This window comes from Dama dama, chromosome 22 (genome assembly GCF_033118175.1).
Source record: "Dama dama isolate Ldn47 chromosome 22, ASM3311817v1, whole genome shotgun sequence".
NCBI lineage: Eukaryota > Metazoa > Chordata > Mammalia > Artiodactyla > Cervidae > Dama > Dama dama.
Window position 1 is genome coordinate 22,825,120 of NC_083702.1, and position 19,638 is coordinate 22,844,757.

A 19,638-nucleotide genomic window follows, 5' to 3' on the forward strand; every position below is an offset into this window, starting at 1 on the left:
GAAGGAGGAGGAAATGGCAATCCAATCCAGTATTCTTGCCTGAAAAATCCCATGGATTTAGGAATCTGGCATGCTACAGTCCACAGGGTTGCAAAAAGTCAGACACGACTGAGCACACACAAGTACCTTCTAAAGAAATAGTTCTCGGGCGGAAAAAATCCCCTTGGGGTGATTGAATAGTAACTGCCACCTCCCTTCTTTCCATTCAAGTTCCTTCTCCCAATTCTTTACACCTTCAGTGTGCAAAATCCTAGCAAGGCTCAAAAAGAAAAAAAGGCTGAAGAAGGAAAATAATGCCACAATCTGAGAATCTTATTAAAAACCTGTTTCTACAAGAGTTAGCAGGTGGCAATAGGTGCTAAATAACTTGAAAATGGAAACAAATCCATTGGGTTAGCAATGACTAAATTGAAATAACTTGAAATAACAATAGAAAACCTTTTTTGAGGGCTTCCCGTGTGTTTGGTAATGCACTGAATGAATGATTGACATGGATTTATTTGGGCTCATTTTATTACTACAATTCTATTAGGCTGGAGCACTCAGTTACTTAATTAAACAGTAATCTAGGTGTTGTAGCGAAGGTATTTTGTTGTTGCCCTTTGATCTGCAATCAATTGACTTAAGGAAGATTATCTTTGATAATATTGGTTATCTAATTGGTTAAAGGCCTTAAGAGCAAAAAATGGTTTCCCTAAGAAGAAATTCTGCCTCAAGGCTGTAGCATCAATTCTGCCTAATAGCCTGCCCTACAGATTTCAAACTCAAAACTACAGCAGCTACCTGAGTTTCCAGCTTGCTGGCCCACCATACAAACTTCCAGCTTGCCAACCGCCTTAATCACAAGAGCCAATTTCTTAAAATATTGTCATCTATCCATCTATCTGTCATCTATGTCCTACTGGTTCTGTTTTTCCTGGAGATAATACAGGTAGACATTTATTTCCCCCCATTTTAAAAATAGAGATGCTGGGGTTTGAGAATAATTTGCTGGTTAATAGGTGGTAAGCAGAACCTGAGCTTCAACACAGAACCTGATTCAAGAGCCCTTGAAAACAACCATCATACTTGTGATTAAGGAAAACGTTGCTGTCTGGAGGTGTCACTGGAGTCCTGGGCCCAATTTCTACTAATTTTTAAAGGGTCATTCAAGTACAGTGCATCTGCCTGGAGAATCAAATAGCCCAGAAGTTTAAATGAATCTGAACTGATGAACAGAGCATAAATCCATTCTTCTTAAGACACTGTGCCCCTCCAACCTCTCCACCTTACAACTCTTCACATGTACCTTTTTGCTGCCCAGTTATCCTAGCCAAGTTCTGTCTAGCACACTCAGGGTCCTACTAGTAGAACATAGTCTCCTTAAAGAGACCGTTCTTTGGAAGATATCACAGGGAAACAGAACAGAGGGTATTCATTCAAGACCCCCTTCATCTCATGTCTAGCTGTTGTGGGCAAACAGCTGGAACTGCTCTAGTGACTGCCTGCCGCTGAAACCAGATGATGTTCTCAAGCTTCCAGACTGGCAATCACAATCCTGAAGACAGATACGTTACACACGCACTCGTCACCACAGCCCAGCATTTCTGGGGGTCATTTTCCTGCAGAACTAAAATCACACATTCTTCAAATTATAGGTGAGTTCTAATTCCATGACTCATTAGGGTTGATTAATTTTTAAAGCAATACTTTTAAACAAGCTGCTTCTAGTAAGTCAGACAGAAAAAGACAGTTATCATATGATAACAGTTACATGTAGAATCTAAAAAAAGATACAAATGAATGTATTGACAAACAAAAGCAGACTCAGAAAACAAACTTACAGGTTACCAAAGAGGAATGGTGGGATGGGGCGGGATAAATGAGTTTGGGACTAGCAGACGCAAACTACCATATATAAGACAGATAAACAACAAGGTCCTACTGTCTAGCACAGGGAACTCAGTATTCTGTAATAACCTATATGGGAAAAGAATCTGAAAAAGGATAAATACATGAATATGTATAAGTGAATCACTTTGCTGTACATCAGAAACTATTGCAACACTGTAAATTAACTATACTCCAATATAAAATGAAAACAACATTGTAGAGCAACTACAATAAAAACTAATAAAACAATAAGTAAAATAAAATTTAAAAATCTGACTTTAATCCAACAAGTGAAATGGAATTACCAATAAAAATTTTTACGTTAAAGAAAAAAACCCAGAAATAGATTCACAGACATAGAAAACAAATTCATGGTTACCAAAGGGGGAAGGAGGAGGAGGAATAAATTAGGAGTTTGGGATTAACAGATACACAGTACTACATATAAAACAAACAGTAAGGACCTACTGTATGGCCGGTATATATGTAAGATACATGCAGTATCTTACAATATCTTACAATAACTTATCCTATAATGGAAAAGAATCTTACAAAGCATATATACATATCCAGTTTACTGTACAACTGAAACTAACACAACATTGTAAATCAACTATACTTCCATTAAAATAAAATAATAAGGAGGCGTCTTCTGAGAAGACAGCTTTTGAACAGAAATGTCCAGCTGAGCAAAAAGTTCCGAATGGCCCAGATTGTAGGGGTTCAAAAAATTAGAGGATCTAAGGGAAGTGAGACAGGCTGAAAATAAATTTAACCTAAAATAAATTTAACTGCCTACTTACCAGGAACACAAGAACATTTACTTTTAGGGAAAGTCTAGGTTACACTGCTATGGAATCCGTGAATTCTCAAATGATAAAAGGGAAAAAGAGAGAGGCCCCTGATGAGTGTGGGTGGTGCAGCTGCGAGACAATGAGGTTTTCGAAAATGCCGCCATTTGTAAAATGAGTTTAAAATAATATTTTGACAAGACTTCACGCCTATAAAGGGTATTAATTAGTTTGGAATTTCCTGCAGTGTTTAGATGCTTTGTGTTCTGAACACACTGACTGATTAGTTAATCTGCAGCTGCTTCTGGGTGCTCAGCAATTTTTACTGTCTTGTTGCTAGGAGATGAGGACTTCCCCTGAAATCGCCAGTGATGGGTCCCGTGAAGAGCTGCTGGGCTCTGCCCACTGGCCACAGTGCCACCAAGTGGTCAATCTGCAAAATGGTGGGACCAAGTTTTCCACTGGCTCTAAGCGATGGACATTAGTTTGAGTAGGCTCCGGGAGTTGGTGATGGATAGGGAAGCCTAGTGTGCTGCAGTCCATGGGGTCGCAAAGAGTCGGACACAACTGAGCAACTGAACTGGACTGAATCACAGCTCTCTAAGGTTGGACCTAGTGGTAAAGAACCCACCTGCCAATGCAGGAAACGTTGAGAGATGAGGGTTTGATCCCTGGGTTGGGAAGATCCCCAGGAGGAGTGCATGGCAACCCACTCCAGTATTCTTGCCTGGAGAACCCCACAGACAGAGGAGCATAGCAGGCTACAGTCCATAGGGTCGCAGAGAGTCAGACACGACTAAAGCAACTTAGCACACAAAGGTCATCTCTGTTCCAGAGAATCAGCAGTTTCACTGAACAGTGGACAATTGTTTATTCTCTTCATATTCTTCCCAACACAGTGAAGATTTTTTTTCTCCAATGAACGCATCATGCCACAGCCAGCAGGATGGTGAATGTAAAGGATGTTGGACTGGTTGGCAGAAGGCATTGTAGTTTCCCCCTAATTTGACCTCTTTTGGACTTAATCTTCTCTTCTAAAAAATGGGGACTTGGGTTAGGTCTCCCAACGTCCCATTCCTTCTACTCTACAAGTCTAATTCTTTGCTTTTTTCATGTGTGGTTTTCGTAGAGGAGCATAACCTGGAAGCTGACTCTGGTCCAGAAGCTCTAACAGATCTTGCTTCTGTTGCTTCAAAGCGCATTTGGCAGGTGGCAGCAAGGCTGGAGGGTGAAGGGAGGCACTGTGCCCACAGGAGAGGCAGAAGTGCCGACCTTATCTGGCAACTGACTCTGCTCCCCACGTGCTTGGTGGAGGCCCAGTGAGTAAATTGTCCTTGCTGAGAGCAGTGGCCCAGAACTCCAGCCCTGGCTCCAGGCACCTTGGGGAAACCTGTGAGGGAAGGTCCACGGGAAAGCTGATGGACTCGGAGCAGCAGGCTGGCGGGTCTACTGCTTTCACTGAAGATTAGAAAGAGAAACCTGAGTCCTACTTAAAAGGCTGCAGCCCTGCCCCTTCCTCTGACAGTTTATGGGCACCTGGAATTGGCTCCAGGGAATTGCTCTCCTCAGAACCTTGCTCCCCATCATTAGCTTTTTTGAATTCCTGTTTCGAGGCCATATGAGTCCATATTCGTGATGCACCTCATCATGTGCCTGGTAAGGAGACTGAAGTCGTTTTCTTATTCCCCACAATAGCCTGCCTCCCTGCGACTTAAACTCTGGTGCTTGGCAGGTAAATGAGTTATGGTGAATGTTGTTCTTGTATTGCTGAGTGCATGCATGCTAAGTTGCTTCATTTGTGTCCCACTCTGTGCGACTCTATGGACTGTAGACCTCCAGGTTCCTCTGTCCATAGGATTCTCCAGGCAAGAATACTGGAGTGGGATGCCATGCCCTCCTCCAGGGGAAACTTCCCAACCCAGGGATCGAACCTCATCTCGTAAGTCTGCACTGGCAGGTGAGTTCTTTACCACTAGTGCCACCTGGGAAGCCCTTGTGTTGCTGGGATTTATGAAAATCTTTATTAATCTGTACATTACATCCAGTTTCCTCCAAATTCAGGATCAAGTGAGACAACAGGAATCCTAAATATTAAACTAAACTAAAAAAGTACAGTGAATTAACAGCATGCTGAGAAAATATAGCTGAATTATCATAGGTCTTGAGACTTTAGAGCTCTTGCTTTTGTGATTTGATTAACTCTATTTGTTATTATTTGGGGGGATTTTTTTCTAAAAAACTAATCTCAATAAGACTTTGCATTAGATCCTCTCACTGAATTTCCACCCACTGGGGTAACTCACAGAACATTAAAGACAGAACAGAGTTTAGTAATCATCTAGTCGTTTTCAGTTTAACCGAGACCAAAAATATATACATAAATAAAATTAAAGTAAATCAAATTTTATTTTTTTAGAATTTAACTTTTAAAAATAAATAAAAGTACTGCAGGGTCTCTTCTATTTTTTAACAACTATGAATCGAAAAAGTCAAGGGTCAAGTGACATCAAGCTCTGACTCACTTTGTCATTTTTGAGTATCATATGTGGAGAAGAAAGAAAAGGAAGAAAAAATACAAGGTATTCTTTTTATCTTTTGACCTGGTTGATTGAAGGCAGCACCTCCACCTGAACACATCAGCTCTATAATGTTTTGTGGATAGAATATTTTATTGTTCTCATTCTTTGCCCCCCAAAACCAAGCCCAATTGTGTCTTGTTTCCCTGTGTCTGCGAGACAGGAAATACCAGTTTGTTTCCAATCTCAGATGTTCAGCATCAGGGGCCCAGGAACCCAGCCACAGCCAAGGAAAAGGTGGGGGCCAGCTCACCAAATTTCTTGGCTCTCCTGTTAAGAACATCATGCTCTCCTAGACCTCAGATTCTCACCCAGGCAGCAGCTGTTAGGTCCACAGAGGTCTGGATCGGCTTGACTGCTCAAGTGTTCCCTCGAGAGACACCTGTCATGTCAAGGAAAGAGCCACAGACCTGCAGCTAGGGGATTGAGTGTGAAAACCAGTTCAGCCACACTCTGACTTAAGCAAGTCCCATAACGCTGAGGTCCAAATTTCCTCACCTATAAAACAGAGATGGTCATAAGACCATCACAGGCTTTTTTAAGAGGATGACATGAGACAATGCAGGTAAAGTTGCTGAACTACTGATATTATTATTTGCAATTCTTGTTCACTAGGGTGTGAAAATGCACACCAATCTTGTCTGTAAACCTGTTATTGTTTAAACAAAGCATTTTTTAAATGTGCTCGTCCTGGGTTTGAAATAATGGAGACCCGGCAACCAGAAGAAAATCTTGAGTTACCTTGGCCAAAGAGGAGTGTGAGCTTGGCGAGGGTATGATCATGGGTCCTGAGAGAGAGATGAGGGGCAGGAAGCACTGGCTGGAGAAACGGCCTCATGTCTACATGCTCAGGAGAAAGAAGAACCTGCTCCTTGCCCTTGCTGTCCCAGAGTCTGGGGGCAGCGCCAGGCAGCGGAAGGTGTCTGCCTGAGTGGCAGATTGCAGAGAAAAGGCATCTGCGTGACTCCCATTGGCATTTTCTGGGCTTTCCCAGCCAGGTTCCCTGCACATTGCTTGAATTTGACTCAGAAGGGAGGTAAGCATCCTAGACACAGCCTAGATGGGCCTGGATGTGAGGAAAACAGCACGGCAACTTCAAACGCTGCAAGGCATCATCAGCTGGTTTTAAGACAGAATGAGAATGAGAGACAGAGACAGAAATTAGGCCAACCAATAAGCTTTCTTTCCCTAAGCATCTTCATTAAAATTCAATCACAGAAGGCTACCCGGGCAAGTTCTAGTATATTCTAACATATGGAGTGCTCTCCATAACAGATCTGGACAGAAGGTAATATAAAAACATATAAAATATTAACACTTCCTAAATGTTGCTCAGTAGAAGAAATACAAGTCTCTGAAATGTGTCACACAGGAGATTTGATTTGGAACAGAAGCCTATAGTTAATAAAAATTCAGTAGGGAGGAGAAAAAGGAAACAGAATAAAATCAGGTTGAATCATCAATCAAAGACTGTTTATGCTTTTTGGACCTAATAGTAAATAAAAAGTCAGAAAGCATTTTTTTTTTTTTTAATGCACATAACTAAAATAGTAAAGGGACTGTTGACCATAAATAAGCTCAAGGTGAAAAGCTACCTGTAAAACAGAAAGCAGCTAAATTAAAAAAGACAAAAACTAAAATCAATAGTGAGTGCATTCTACATAATAAAACATTTCCATCAGAAAATTGATTGAAAAAATACATAAATAGCTTGTTTTTATAGTTAAACTTTTAACCTCTGGTGCATAATAATAATTGAAAGAATTCTGAGAAATCAGACAAAAGTATTTGGCGGATTTGAATTAATGGGCCAAGCAAGCTTTTTTTCCTTGGCTTCCCTGTCAAACGAATCATAGATTGAGTCTTTGGTTATAGTTTTGGCCGATGGAGGGATTTCTGAGATGCCGACATAGTTTTTTTTGGCCATCCTTGAACTGGTTGTGATAGTATAGGCATTGCTTCGGTAACACTTCATTGATGACATGCAGAAAGTCTCTTTCATGCCTCTCCTAAAATTGGCATTATAAATGGAATACAGAGTAGGTTTAGAGGCTGAGGAACTAAAGGATATCCACGTGATAGCAGTGAACACAAGGGAACTTTTCTTATAGTCTCGTTCATGGGGGTGCCACAGCTGAGCGACATGAAAAGGCAGCCAGGAGAGCAAAAATAGCAAATTTAAAATGAGGAACATCTTGATTGTTTTCACTTTTGTCCTTGGGACAATGTTCATGGTCCGCCTCACTGTTCGGCCATCAGTGCCGATTCTCCAAATGTATTTTATGACCTTCTGGTAAAATAAGATTATGAGGATGCACGGGATCACAAAGCTCACCAAGAAATGGATGACAGTATAGGCGGTTCCCTCCCAAGAGGAGGGAAGGAAATAGTTGCAGTGGTTGTCCCAGCTGGAGCCATAGAAGAACAACACAGGGGTCACAAAGGTCGCCTCGAAGATCCAGGACGCGGCGATCATCTTCTTGGCTTTCTCTCTGGACACCTTGAAGCTCAGTGGGTAGACGATGGTGTAGAACCGGTCTATGCAGATGGACAGGAGCACGTAGATCTGGACACCCGGGGTGAGATACTGAAAGTAGCGCACGGCCCTGCACACGGCGCTGCCCAGGGTCCAGCGGCCGGTGGAGAACTGCAGCAGGACAAAAGGCGTGCTGGCCACGCTGACCAGAAGGTCAGCGCATGCCAGGGAGACCACAAAGTAATTGGTGGTGGACTGAGTCCTCCTGCTGCGGTGGATGACCAGACACACCAGGGAATTGCCAAAGATAGAAAACAACCACAGGGCCCCGAAGAAGATGCTGGCTGTGGCCACTTCCCCAGGGTTCGGTCCATACTGTGGATCTGTCCTGTTGCTCCTCCAGCGGTGCTCTGGGGAGAGCTCCGTCAGGTCTTGGCTCGGCAGAGGGGCGGCCGTCTCTGCGCAGCTGTGGTTGTGAAGAGGCACCAGCAGTGTAGGAACAACCAAAGGTGGCTTGCTGTTATCCATTCTGTGAGCAAAAACCATATTCATTTTTCCCCTCTTAGTTCTGGATAAGAAAAGAAGAATGAGGCCTCCTGTTAAAACGGTGTTACAAGGATTGATTCCTAAGGCTAACAGTGATTTAGGATGCTTAGGTCAACTGTCATTTGTCAAGGAGGACTTGTGCGTTGGTAGGAAAACATGACTACTACCCAGAAAAAGCTCTGGCCCTGTTTCTCTTTCATTTTAGGGCTGTTTCAGCTGAGCCCAGCTCAGGGTCTTCCTGGCCTCCCCTCTCTCCTGACTTTCATCAAATGTGGTGGAACGCACAGCAAGCCCCAGTCCTCACTGACCCTGTTCCCTTCATGTGCTGGGGATCGCAGAGGGGTAGGGATCTCAGATCTGGCTCACTTTTAGGGTTTACCCCCAAATGAAGAACTGCTGGAATTCTGGGAAGCATATGAGAAGTTCCTGAATGTCCTAACACTAAAGAAGTGAGGCTGCAAGGGAGGAAAACTTGGGCAGATGGAAACACAGACGTCAGCTATGGAAATAGCTAACAGGAATCTGAATGCAGACTGGCTGGCTACTGGGAAGGACCTTGTCCTCACTTACTGCAGAATTCCCATTACAGAAGCATCGTGGAAGCACATGGAGCAAACGTAACACTTTCATGTGAGCCAGAAGTAGCTCCTCATTTAATGACACAAAAACACAGCCTATTTTTCCCCAAAAGATGATGTGCCACCTATCGATGACATATTTGATGCTACTGTTGTTACTGTTTCATAAAGTGACACTGACTGGGAATGTACAAGATGTCTCCTAATGAATGTAAAACCAGGTTGCTAGAAACCTTATGGCATCCAGATGATTATAAGCAATCAACTCTAACTTTACTCAGACTTTATTTTAACTTTTTCTTACTACTATTCAGTTAGGGGAATAAAGTTACACTTTTTAACAGGGAAAAACAGTGTATCATTGTGAGCCATTCAATTAAAATTGAGGTGACTTTGGCTGCAGTCAGATCTTTAAGGTTTAATTTGGTCTGAATCTAGCAAGCAGAAAGAGAACGCACAGCAACTGAATCCATAATAACAAGGGCCAGGACACAGGGAGGGCGCCCCAGCAACAGGCTCTGCCTCTTGCCCTTCTTGGGGGCGGCTGTCACTACACCTCACAAAGAAATGTCTCTGTGGGGTCAAAGGACAGTTCCTAATGACCCATTTTTCCTTGAAGGATATTTGCAGTGATTTGTGGTAGGGAGAGGATGTTAATATATATTGTCCTCACCAAGAAACCCCATTCAACAAAAGTCTGGCGCTCAGGGTGATGTACAAATGGCCAGGTTCATGTTCCCTTCAAGGCTTTTTTGTCCATGAAGCAGCCCTACTAAATTTCTTAAAGAGAAACATAAGGTAATTAGCCATTTTAATAACTAAAAGACCTTTAAGCATGCCTGGCTGGTTGATAGTAAGTTGTGAGACTAGCAACCATACTTCCCATATAAAAAATTAGGACACAGTCTGAAAACAGGACATAAGATCTAAAATTAGCACTGTCCTTGAAAATCTGTAATGCATGTGTGTCATCCTTACAAAATCAAAATCATCTCCACCTTTATGTGTATAAAACCTACAACATTGAAAAAAGAAAAAAAACCTAAATTTTTTTTTAAAGATTTAAAGTTTAAAAGGACTGATGTTGAAGCTGAAACTCCAATACTTTGGCCGCCTGATAGGAAGAACTGACTCTTTGGAAAAGACCCTGATGCTGGGAAAGATTGAAGGCAGGAGGAGAAGGGGATGACAGAGGATGAGATGGTTGGATGGCATCACCGACTCGATGGGCATGAGTTTGAATAAACTCCGGGAGTTGGTGATGGACAGGGAAGCCTGGCATGCTGCAGTCCAGGGGGTTGCAGAGAGTCGGACACGACTGAGTGATTGAACTGAACTGAAAGCTTAAAAATACAAGAGACAAGCAACATTCCCAGAGAGAAAGAGCTGTTCTAAATTTGTGGGGGAATGTCTGTGGCCTAAATAAAACAGGAGCTGGTGGCACGGGCATTTTCCGTAGCTCCACACACACTTTGAAGCCTCTGAACTTCCTTCTGCTTCTTCCTTCCTCTCATAGCAAAACTCTGCAGATGAAACTCAAAATCACCACCACCACCACCACCACTGATGTGCTATGGGGGCCTTCTTCTGTCCCTTCCTCCTGCAGCTTTATAACGAGTGTGTCCGACCCTCTCCGCCCCCACCCCCCCCACCACACATACCCTCCTGGAAACGGGACAAGGGGACTTCCCTTGTGATCCAGTGGTTAAGACTCCACACTTCCACTGCAGGGGAGGCATATTTGATCCCCCATCAGGGAACTAACATCCCACATGCTGTGAGGTGTGGCCAAATAAGAAAAAGAAATGGGACAAGACAGCCTGAGGAGTTGTTGAGCCTAGGTCTCACCTGATTGACGGCATGACTTCTCTGACTGGACCTAAAGGGCTGCATCTCTGTTTACTCATTCAGTACACCAAGAAACTGTGCTAAGTGCTAGGAAAACCAATGAAAAGTAAGGCCAGTAAAAGGGTAAACGTATAAATAAGCTGTCTGCCATGTTATAACTAAATTTTATAATAATTATAATTGACAGATAAGGAGCTAAGTGCCAGAGAAAGACAGGGACCCAACTTTGCTTGGAAAAGGGAAGAAAAGGGAAGACTTCACAAAGGAGACCAAGGTGTGAGCTGGGGACCTGGAGGATAAAGGTCCCTTCTTCAGAAAGCAAGGGTTTAAAAAAGAACAACAACAAAAACGTCCCAAACATTCCAAGGGAGAGAGAGCATGTGGAATAACTTGGGGGTCATCCTTCTCGGGTTGACCTTTGGGGGCCTTTTCCCCTTCAGTTCAGTTCCATTCAGTCGGTCAGTTGTGTCCGACTCTTTGCGACCCCATGAACTGCAGCATGCCAGGCCTCCCTGTCCATCACTAACTCCCGGAGCTTCCCCAAACTCATGCCCACTGAGTCGGTGATGCCATCCAACCATCTCATCCTCTGTTGTCCCCTTCTCCTCCTGCCCTCAATCTTTCCCAGCATCAGGGTCTTTTCCAATGAGTCAGCTCTTTGCATCAGGTGGCCAGAGTACTGGAGTTTCAGCTTCAACATCAGTCCTTCCAATGAACACCCAAGACTGATCTCCTTTAGAATGGACTGGTTGGATCTCCTTGCAGTCCAAGAGACTCTTAGAGGTATAGTTTTCTGCAGACCATACTGCCCAGACCATACAGTCTCTAAATGCCCTACAATCAAACTGACCTACGTTTTTCCTGTGGTTACAATGAGAGGTTACATTTTCCACATTCATGAGCTGAAATGTAGTCACCCGGTGGGTAAGAATATTAACATATGCAGAATGGCTGTGGATCCCTCTTTCATAGGGCATTTTGTTACTCCTTTTCCTGGTTTGTTTTGCTTTAGAGCCAAGCTGGATGTTCCCAGGGAGCTTTACAAAATGCTGATGCTAGGGTCCTTCCCTAGGGATTCGGATTTAACTGCTCTGGGGTGCAGCCTGGGCATCACGAGGTTTCAAGAGTTCCCCAGGTGATCCCAATGTGCAGCCCGGATTAACAATCACTGCTTTAGAATTGCTTCCACATTTCTGTCTTCTCCCATTAACTATGGGGTCCTGGGAAAAGGGCATTATTCTTTGTTCATGCTCCACAGCTTCCACTGAAGTTCTTTACATTAATAATAGCTTATTAGCTATTGAATGAATTGACTCCATAAAGACAGAGAGCTGAAATACAGGCCTCCTACTCTAGGTGGCTCTGCTAGGAGAATTACAAGCAGAGATACAGAATCCCTGTGTGTTCTCCCTGAGCTGGAATGCTGGTGGCCATGGTGACAGGGCAACATGGCTCCTGAAGAGAGCAGGGCAGGTGAAACAAGTCACCCAGGTCAGCTCTCGTTTAAGGGTGAGCAAAGGCAGTTTAGGTGACCTCAGATAGCCTCCTGTACCCACTCGCAGAAAACATGGTCTGCCATATTATAACCAAATTCTAGAACGCTAAAGTAAATGTTAAGAAAGCTCTCCCCTGCTCCATTAATTTGGAAATAAATATATCTTTAAGGGAGTATTTCTGAAATACAGGGGCTACATAATTAGTAGTTGTGTCTGGGTCATCCATATTCAGTAGTTTTAGCAGCAAGGAAAGCCTTCTTCACCTCTTTCCAGCTCATCCTGTCTCTTCCCAACCAGCCCTGAGACTACCACATGACACACCCGATTCAGTTGAGATTGAGGGCCCCTATTAATATATATCTTTATATTATCTAAGACAGGAATTATTCATCTGTTGGGCTCAAAGAGATGTGTTTTAATATACAGGTGGGGAAAATGGTGGATGATCTGACATGGTATAGAGCTAGGGAGTGAATGACCTTTGTAATGATGGGACCTTGTGTCTATATATAAAATGATATGTCTGTCACTTCATATTGTAATTTTTATTTTGAGTACTATCTCCCCCCGTTGGGTTATGAATTCCATAAGGACGGGGATTGTGTCTTTATTTCTATATCCCTGTAGCACATAGATATTAATAAAGGTTTACTGAATAAATGGGTAGATATGTTAAGAAAAATTATCCATTATTTGAAAATAAGGCACAGAGACCATAGCATAATTTTTTAATATCATGCTAGGACACTGTTACATGGGCTTCCCCAAGGATTATTTAATTCTCTGGAAGAATGTATCTGTTCTTGATTTTGCTATTTACAATATGACTAGCACCTAGACATTACATGTAAACATGCAAATTTGTTTAGAAGAAAAAATAACCCCAAAGGTTATATAGATTTATTGCCCTGTAGGACAATAACCAGTTTTGTGCCTCCTAGCAATTTTATGCTCACATTATTTAAAGAAACAAACAAATAGCACCCCCCCTCCAAATCCCTAGAAATATCTATTTATTCAAATGCTCTTAGAAGCAACCTTATTATCTCATCGGTTCCTTCAGTAATAAGTTAATGATTTTTTACATTATGTTCATTTCTATGCTTGAATGAGAATCATGATGAATAAGAACCATGACTAACCTTTGGAAAACTGTATTTTGATGGGTATATGAATGATTAGATACTAATCAGAGGACTACAAAAAAGAATCAGAGGGGCACAGACGATAAACTTCACAGTTTGCCAGAGGCTATTCCCAGATAAGTGTATCAATGCTGGGTAGGTTTCTTCCAGACTCAGAAAACCCTAACAACTGATTTATTTTTCCCTCCTGAAATTATACAGATTCAGAGATATTCCCATAATACAGGAAGACTATGGCAAATTAGAATTTTATGTTAAATTTACATATGATTTGGTTGGGGAAAAAATGAATGGAAACATTTTCTGTAGAATGAGAAGTGTCTGCTGCACCTAAGCAGACACACAGCCTGTGGTTAATGAGTAGTGAGATCAACTGCAATGAAGACAGGAGTTATAGTAGCATCAATACCACCAAGAGTTAGTACTTTTTTTGTGTGTGTGCTTATTATCTGTCAGGTACTTCATATGCAGAGCCCTTCCAGAGAAAGAGGTAATGTTATTAGCCCTATTTTTCAAATGAAAAAACTGAAGTTCTTCCCCAAGGTCTTACAATTGGAACGTGGTCACCCAAGACTGCCTTGCTCCAAAGCCCATGATTTTAACCACCACTGGCACTTCACATCCCAGAGGAGCCACAATGGGCTGGATCTAAATTCGGAGGGTCAAACTGGCTGTACACAGACTTCTCAATCAAACACGAATATAAAATTCCCCCACAGACTCTTGCAACCCACAGATACATCTGTTCAATATGCTAGCTCAGAAATATGTGACACAGTGAACATTTGGGGGGAAAAAATCACTCCCACAATATACTGCAGGGAGGCTTAGCATCAAAAGTGCAGTAGTCATGCTGGTCTGGAAACACAGCCTTTCTTCATAATAAAGAATGTGAAAGTGTTGAAAATTCATTATCAGATGATTGACTGCTGCCTTTCAAAGGTAGAATGAAGGCAGAACTCAGTTTGAATCGAAGTGTAGAAAAAGTCTGAACAATTCAGTATCACCCTAAGTAGGAAATTCTCTTTTAAATTTTAATTGTTGTAATTTAAGAAATATGATGGTGCCTTAAACCTTTCACTGTTTTATAGGCTTGATTTGCCTACATATAAGATTGGAACAGAGGTGGGCTGGGACTAGCTTGCATGGGGCTCCTCAGAGCACATTCCTTCCCAATTCCAAGCTCAATGACATCATGTTGGCATCATGAATCAGCCAAGGTAGGAACAGTCGCACCATGAGACTGACAACAACCACAAATAGCCAGTAGTTACCCGCCCACCAGTTTCAGTAGGGCAGTTCACAGACCAACCTATCCAAAAGTCCTGAACTTACACACATCCCTGAATTTACGAATGGCTAAGGAGGTCACACGGGTTCTTTGGAACCTTCCTTAGCTCCTATCTCGCTTCCTGGCTCTGAGCTATGGCTCTGGTGTGGACACTGAGCTAAGCACTTCATAGAACCACATAAGGCCCAGGTAGCCACCAGCACGACTGTGGTGGGGGAACAGGAAAACCAGAAAGAGAAGACATGTTCTCATAATGTGCCACACAGACAGGGTTGCCAGATGAAACACAGGAAGCCCAGTTAAGCATGAATTTCAGATTAATAACAGATAACTTTTTAACATAACTATGTCCCGTCCTATATTTTTATTACCTAAATCTGACACACCTACACACCTAGAACATAATCTTCTGCTGAGAGACACTTATTTTTCAGCTCACAATATAGGATTATTGCAAAGTGGTTATGTGCACAGGCTTTGAAGCAGACTGAAGTAGGAGTACTATCTCTGTCACTCACTATCTAGTTGTGTAACCCAAAACAAGTTATCTAACCCTCTTGATTCCAGTGTTCTCATCTGTAAATGAGAATCTGTTCAGTTGTGTTTTTGTGATCCCATGGGCTGTAGCCCACCAGTTTTCTCTGTCAATGGAATTTTCCAATAATACTGGAGTGGGTTGCCATTTCCTACTCCAGGGGATCTTCCCAACCCAGGGATTGAACCTGCATCTCTTGCATTTCCTGCATTGGCCGGTGGATTCTTTACCACCACACCACCTGGGAAGTCCAGAAAATGAGAATAATTAGTCCCTATTTCATTTGATTATTATGAGGATTACATGAGATTATATATGCTCAAGAGTTAAATGAGTTATCACAAGTCAATCTGTCTGGTACGAGACCCTCAGTAAGTGCTATCCCACTATAGTTCTAAAACACACCTAGCTTGGTGTCTGACACGTAGCAAGTGCTGAAAATATTAGCACTACTGTTAGCCCATAAAAGTCTTCTAAGCCATATGACAAGCAAATTTTATTAACCACAGCATACATCACAACTTAGAGTCATATTACTAACATTAGTCACATAATTTAGCATTGTTAAGGATGAATGGCTTTTGTCAAGGGCCTAAATACCTCATCATTGACAACACCACTTTTAAGGGGGAAGTCACTGAGGTACAAATAAACATAACCTTTCTCCAAGTTTCTTCAAGTTGGGGACTTTTGTGTGTGTGTGTGTGTGTGACATATTTGCCAGATGAAGGCTTCCCTGGTGGCTCAGAGGGTAAAGCGTCTGCCTGCAATGTGGGAGACCTGGGTTCAGTCCCTAGATTGGGAAGATCCCCTGGAGAAGGAAATGGCAACCCTCTCCAGTATTCTTGCCTGGAGAATCCCATGCACAGAAAGAGCCTGGTAGGCTACAATCCACAGGGTCACAAAAAGTTGGACACGACTGAGCGACTTCACTTTCTTCTTGTCAGATGAGACTTTTTCCTATACCCTGAACCAAAATATGTATTGATAATATAACTGGATTGACTGTGTCTTTCTCAAAAGCAAAGAGACTCTATCCTGCTTAAAGTATTTCCTTTAGGTAATTCTGAATAATTGCAAAAGAACCTCATAATTCCAGTGAAAATTAAGTTTCTTCTTCACCATCTGAGATTCCTGGCATTGTGATTTATAAGCTTGAAATTTTCCCTAGTGCCCTTCTCTCCTTCCTCTGGTTATATAATATATATATAAGTATTTCTCCATAATATTTCCAGGTCTGTGCCTTTCAATATGTCTCCCAACTGAGATCAAGCAGTTTCCTGAGATCAGATGTGACACATTTTCTCTTTGTTTGAATACTGGTTCTGCTTTCAAGGAGAACATGATTTTTTTTGAACAGGGAAGGGTTTTCAAAAAAAGCCTCTTCTAACATCACAAATGCAGGAGACCTGGGTTTGATTCCTGGGTTGGCAAGATCCCATGGAGGAGGGCATGGCAACCCACTCCAGTGTTCTTGCCTGGAGAATCCCAGGGACAGAGGAGTCTGGTGGGCTACAGTCCATAGGGTTGCAAAGAGTCGGACACGACTGAGCGACTAAGCACACACACCACATCACAAAATATCCCAAAATAATGACATTGCTGGTGAGAAATTCTAGATATCTAGATTTAAGGAACTATATTCTTCTTTTGGAGAAGGAAATGGCAACCCACTCCAGTATTCTTGCCTGGAAAATCCCATGGACAGAGGAGCCTGGTGGGCTATAGTTCATGTGGTTGCAAGAGTCGGATACGGCTTAGCAACTAAACCACTACCACCACCATTCTTCTTTTATCACCTTTACCTTTTTTTGTTTTTCACATAAATCTGAAAATATTAGAAATAAACAGAGTCAGCATCCTTGGTGTGACTTCCAGGAATCAGGAGGGCTTCCATCCCCTCTGCTTCTCTCACCATTAGAGCATCATTCTTTTAGGGTCAAAGTCCCATTTTAGTATACATGCTGCTGAAGTGAGCACCAAAGTTCCATTTAAAATTATCAGTAGAACAGTGATGATATCTGAGACCCCTTCTATCTTGGAGAGCTATGATCTTAGTGAAAATGAAAACAGAAGAGATGCCAAAAGCAAACACCATAAGGAACAGTCAGGATCTAGAGAGAATGAAGATGGGGTGTTATATTGTGGGAAGGGATGGGTGGAGGGTGAAAGATTGAAGCTGAAGAAGATAAACTTCACCGACTTGACAGTTTTGTGTAGGTATGGGTGGCACTGGAGAGATACTTGACCCAAAGAAGTCCAACAGAAAGGAGCCCAGGCTTCACCCACATGGAAGTTTATGTTGATCACAAGTGGCAATCCTCCCCAAACTCCCTGTAGACCTAGCTGCAGGAGGAAATGTTAGGTCATACTAGCTCCTCTTTGGGGGAATGTATAAAGGACACGATCCAGTATTTCCCATCCCAACTGCCACTTAGTAGGGATCTATGTGGAAGCTTGAATAACACTTCCTGTCTCTCTACTGTTCTCACAAAGTCTGTGGTCAGATAAAATGCGAAAGAAACCAAGGGCAATAAACTTCACCCTATGAAATGACCACTTTGCTATGACAGTAATATACACAGCAGCCCTCAATCACACGTTTATCCAATAATTTTTATCATCTATGAGGAGCCAGGATTGGGCTAATTGCTGGAGATACAGAAGTAAACTAGAGCTCTCCTCTAGTGGGAGAAACAATATTACATAGCTAAATAAGAAAAAGTACACAATTAATAAATGCTTAGTGCCGTGGAGAAAAATAAAGCAGAATGAAGGTCCAGATTGGGCAGGAAAGACACAATTAATAAATGCTTAGTGCCGTGGAGAAAAATAAAGCAGAATGAAGGTCCAGATTGGGCAGGAAAGGGATGGCAAGTGGGTGGTTGGCTGGTTACCTAGTGGTCATTCCCAACACCTCACCTGCCTTCCTGTCTCCAGAGGCTGACAAGGAAAAATAATCACCTCCCACCAACCCTTGCAGCTAGCAGTGGTCATATCAACATCATCTTCTCTGGCCACTGAGACAAAAGTAAGCCTCCTTGTAGGGTGCTGGGAGGCCCGTGAAAAAATCTTTCTTAATAAAATGAAAAGGGCATGTTGGGAGTGTTCTTTCTTATGAGCCTGGCTATCCCTCACTTTCTGCCTTTGTAAACTGCCACATAATGATATCAGTGCAATTGGTGGTATCTTATGGGGTCAAGGGAAGTCCTAAGATTCTCAAAGACACCACCCAGTGCTCTGACACTATGGAGCTGCCAGAACACCTGCCTTCAGACTACTTATTAAGTAGTCCTTGAAGTCTTAAGCCCTTTTGAGTTTTCTGTTCAGTTCAGTTCCGTCGCTCAGTCGTGTCTGACTGTTTGCGACCCCATGAACCGCAGCATGCCAGGCCTCCCTGTCCATCACCAACTCCCGGAGTTTACCCAAACTCATGTCCATTGAGTTGGTGATGCCACCTAACCAGCTCATCCTCTGTTGTCCCCTTCTTCTCCTGGCTTTAATCTTTCCCAACATCAGGGTCTTTTCAAATGAGTCAGCTCTTCACATCAGGTGGCCAAAATATTGGACTTTCAGCTTCAACATCAGTCCTTCCAATGAACACCCAGGACTGATCTCCTTTAGGATGGACTGGTTGGATCTCCTTGCAGTCCAAGCGATTCTAGTTTTCTATTTTTTGCCTCTAAATGCAGGGTCTTATTTCAGATAGTCATCAGAGAAGGATTCTCTGAAATGATACTAGAGCTAAAACCCCATTTACAGGAAGTCAGCCATGTGGAAATCAGAATGCATTCTAGGCAGAAGGAACAATGAGTCCAAAGGTTCTGGGGCAGGAACAAGCTTGTTATGTGGCTGGAGTATATGAATGTGGAAGAAAATGGTGGTGGTGGTGGTTTAGTTGCTAAGTTGTGTCCAACTCTTACAATCCCATGGACTGTAGCCTGTCAGGCTCCTCTGTCCTTGGGATTCTCCAGACAAGAATACTGGAGTGGGTTGCCATTTCCTTTTCCAGGGGATCTTCCCGACCCAGGAATCAAACCCAGGTCTCCTGCATTGCAGGCAGATGATTTACCAACTGAGCTATGTGCTTCACATAGCTCAAGAGAGAAAATGGTACCTGATATAATCGGAAATGTAGGCAGGGATCAGGTCACATATAGCACTGTAGGGCACAGGTGTTATTCTTATTGCAGTGAAATCCATTGCGGGCTTTAAGCAATGGACGAATATGAGTATTACCTGATTTGTGTTTTAAAAATACAACTTAAAAAAAAAAATACAACTTTAGTTGCTATGTGGGTGGCTGAGAGTAGACGAGGAGAGAACAGTTAAGAGGCTCTTACAATTACCCAGGTACATGATGACCAGGGCGGTAGCAGTGTAAGTGGAAAAAGTAGATGGATATTGAAAACATATTGGATAAAGAGCCACCAAGATTTGCTGATGTGTGACGGGGTAGGGGATGGAGATGATTCCTAAATTTG

At 42.6% G+C, this 19,638-nt stretch overlaps 1 protein-coding gene across 3 annotated transcripts in view; it reads right to left on the reverse strand.

Annotated features, from left to right (window-relative positions):
• Positions 1-6,801: 6,801 nt before the first annotated feature.
• Positions 6,802-19,638, reverse strand: part of GPR19 (G protein-coupled receptor 19) — a 36,957-nt gene continuing 24,120 nt past the window's right edge. For all 3 annotated transcript variants that reach the window (XM_061125039.1, XM_061125040.1, XM_061125041.1), the window contains one exon: positions 6,802-8,283. In XM_061125039.1, coding sequence (XP_060981022.1) covers positions 7,014-8,267 — 1,254 coding nt within the window. In that variant the 5' untranslated portion in view covers positions 8,268-8,283 and the 3' untranslated portion in view covers positions 6,802-7,013. The remainder of the gene's footprint in view (positions 8,284-19,638) is intronic.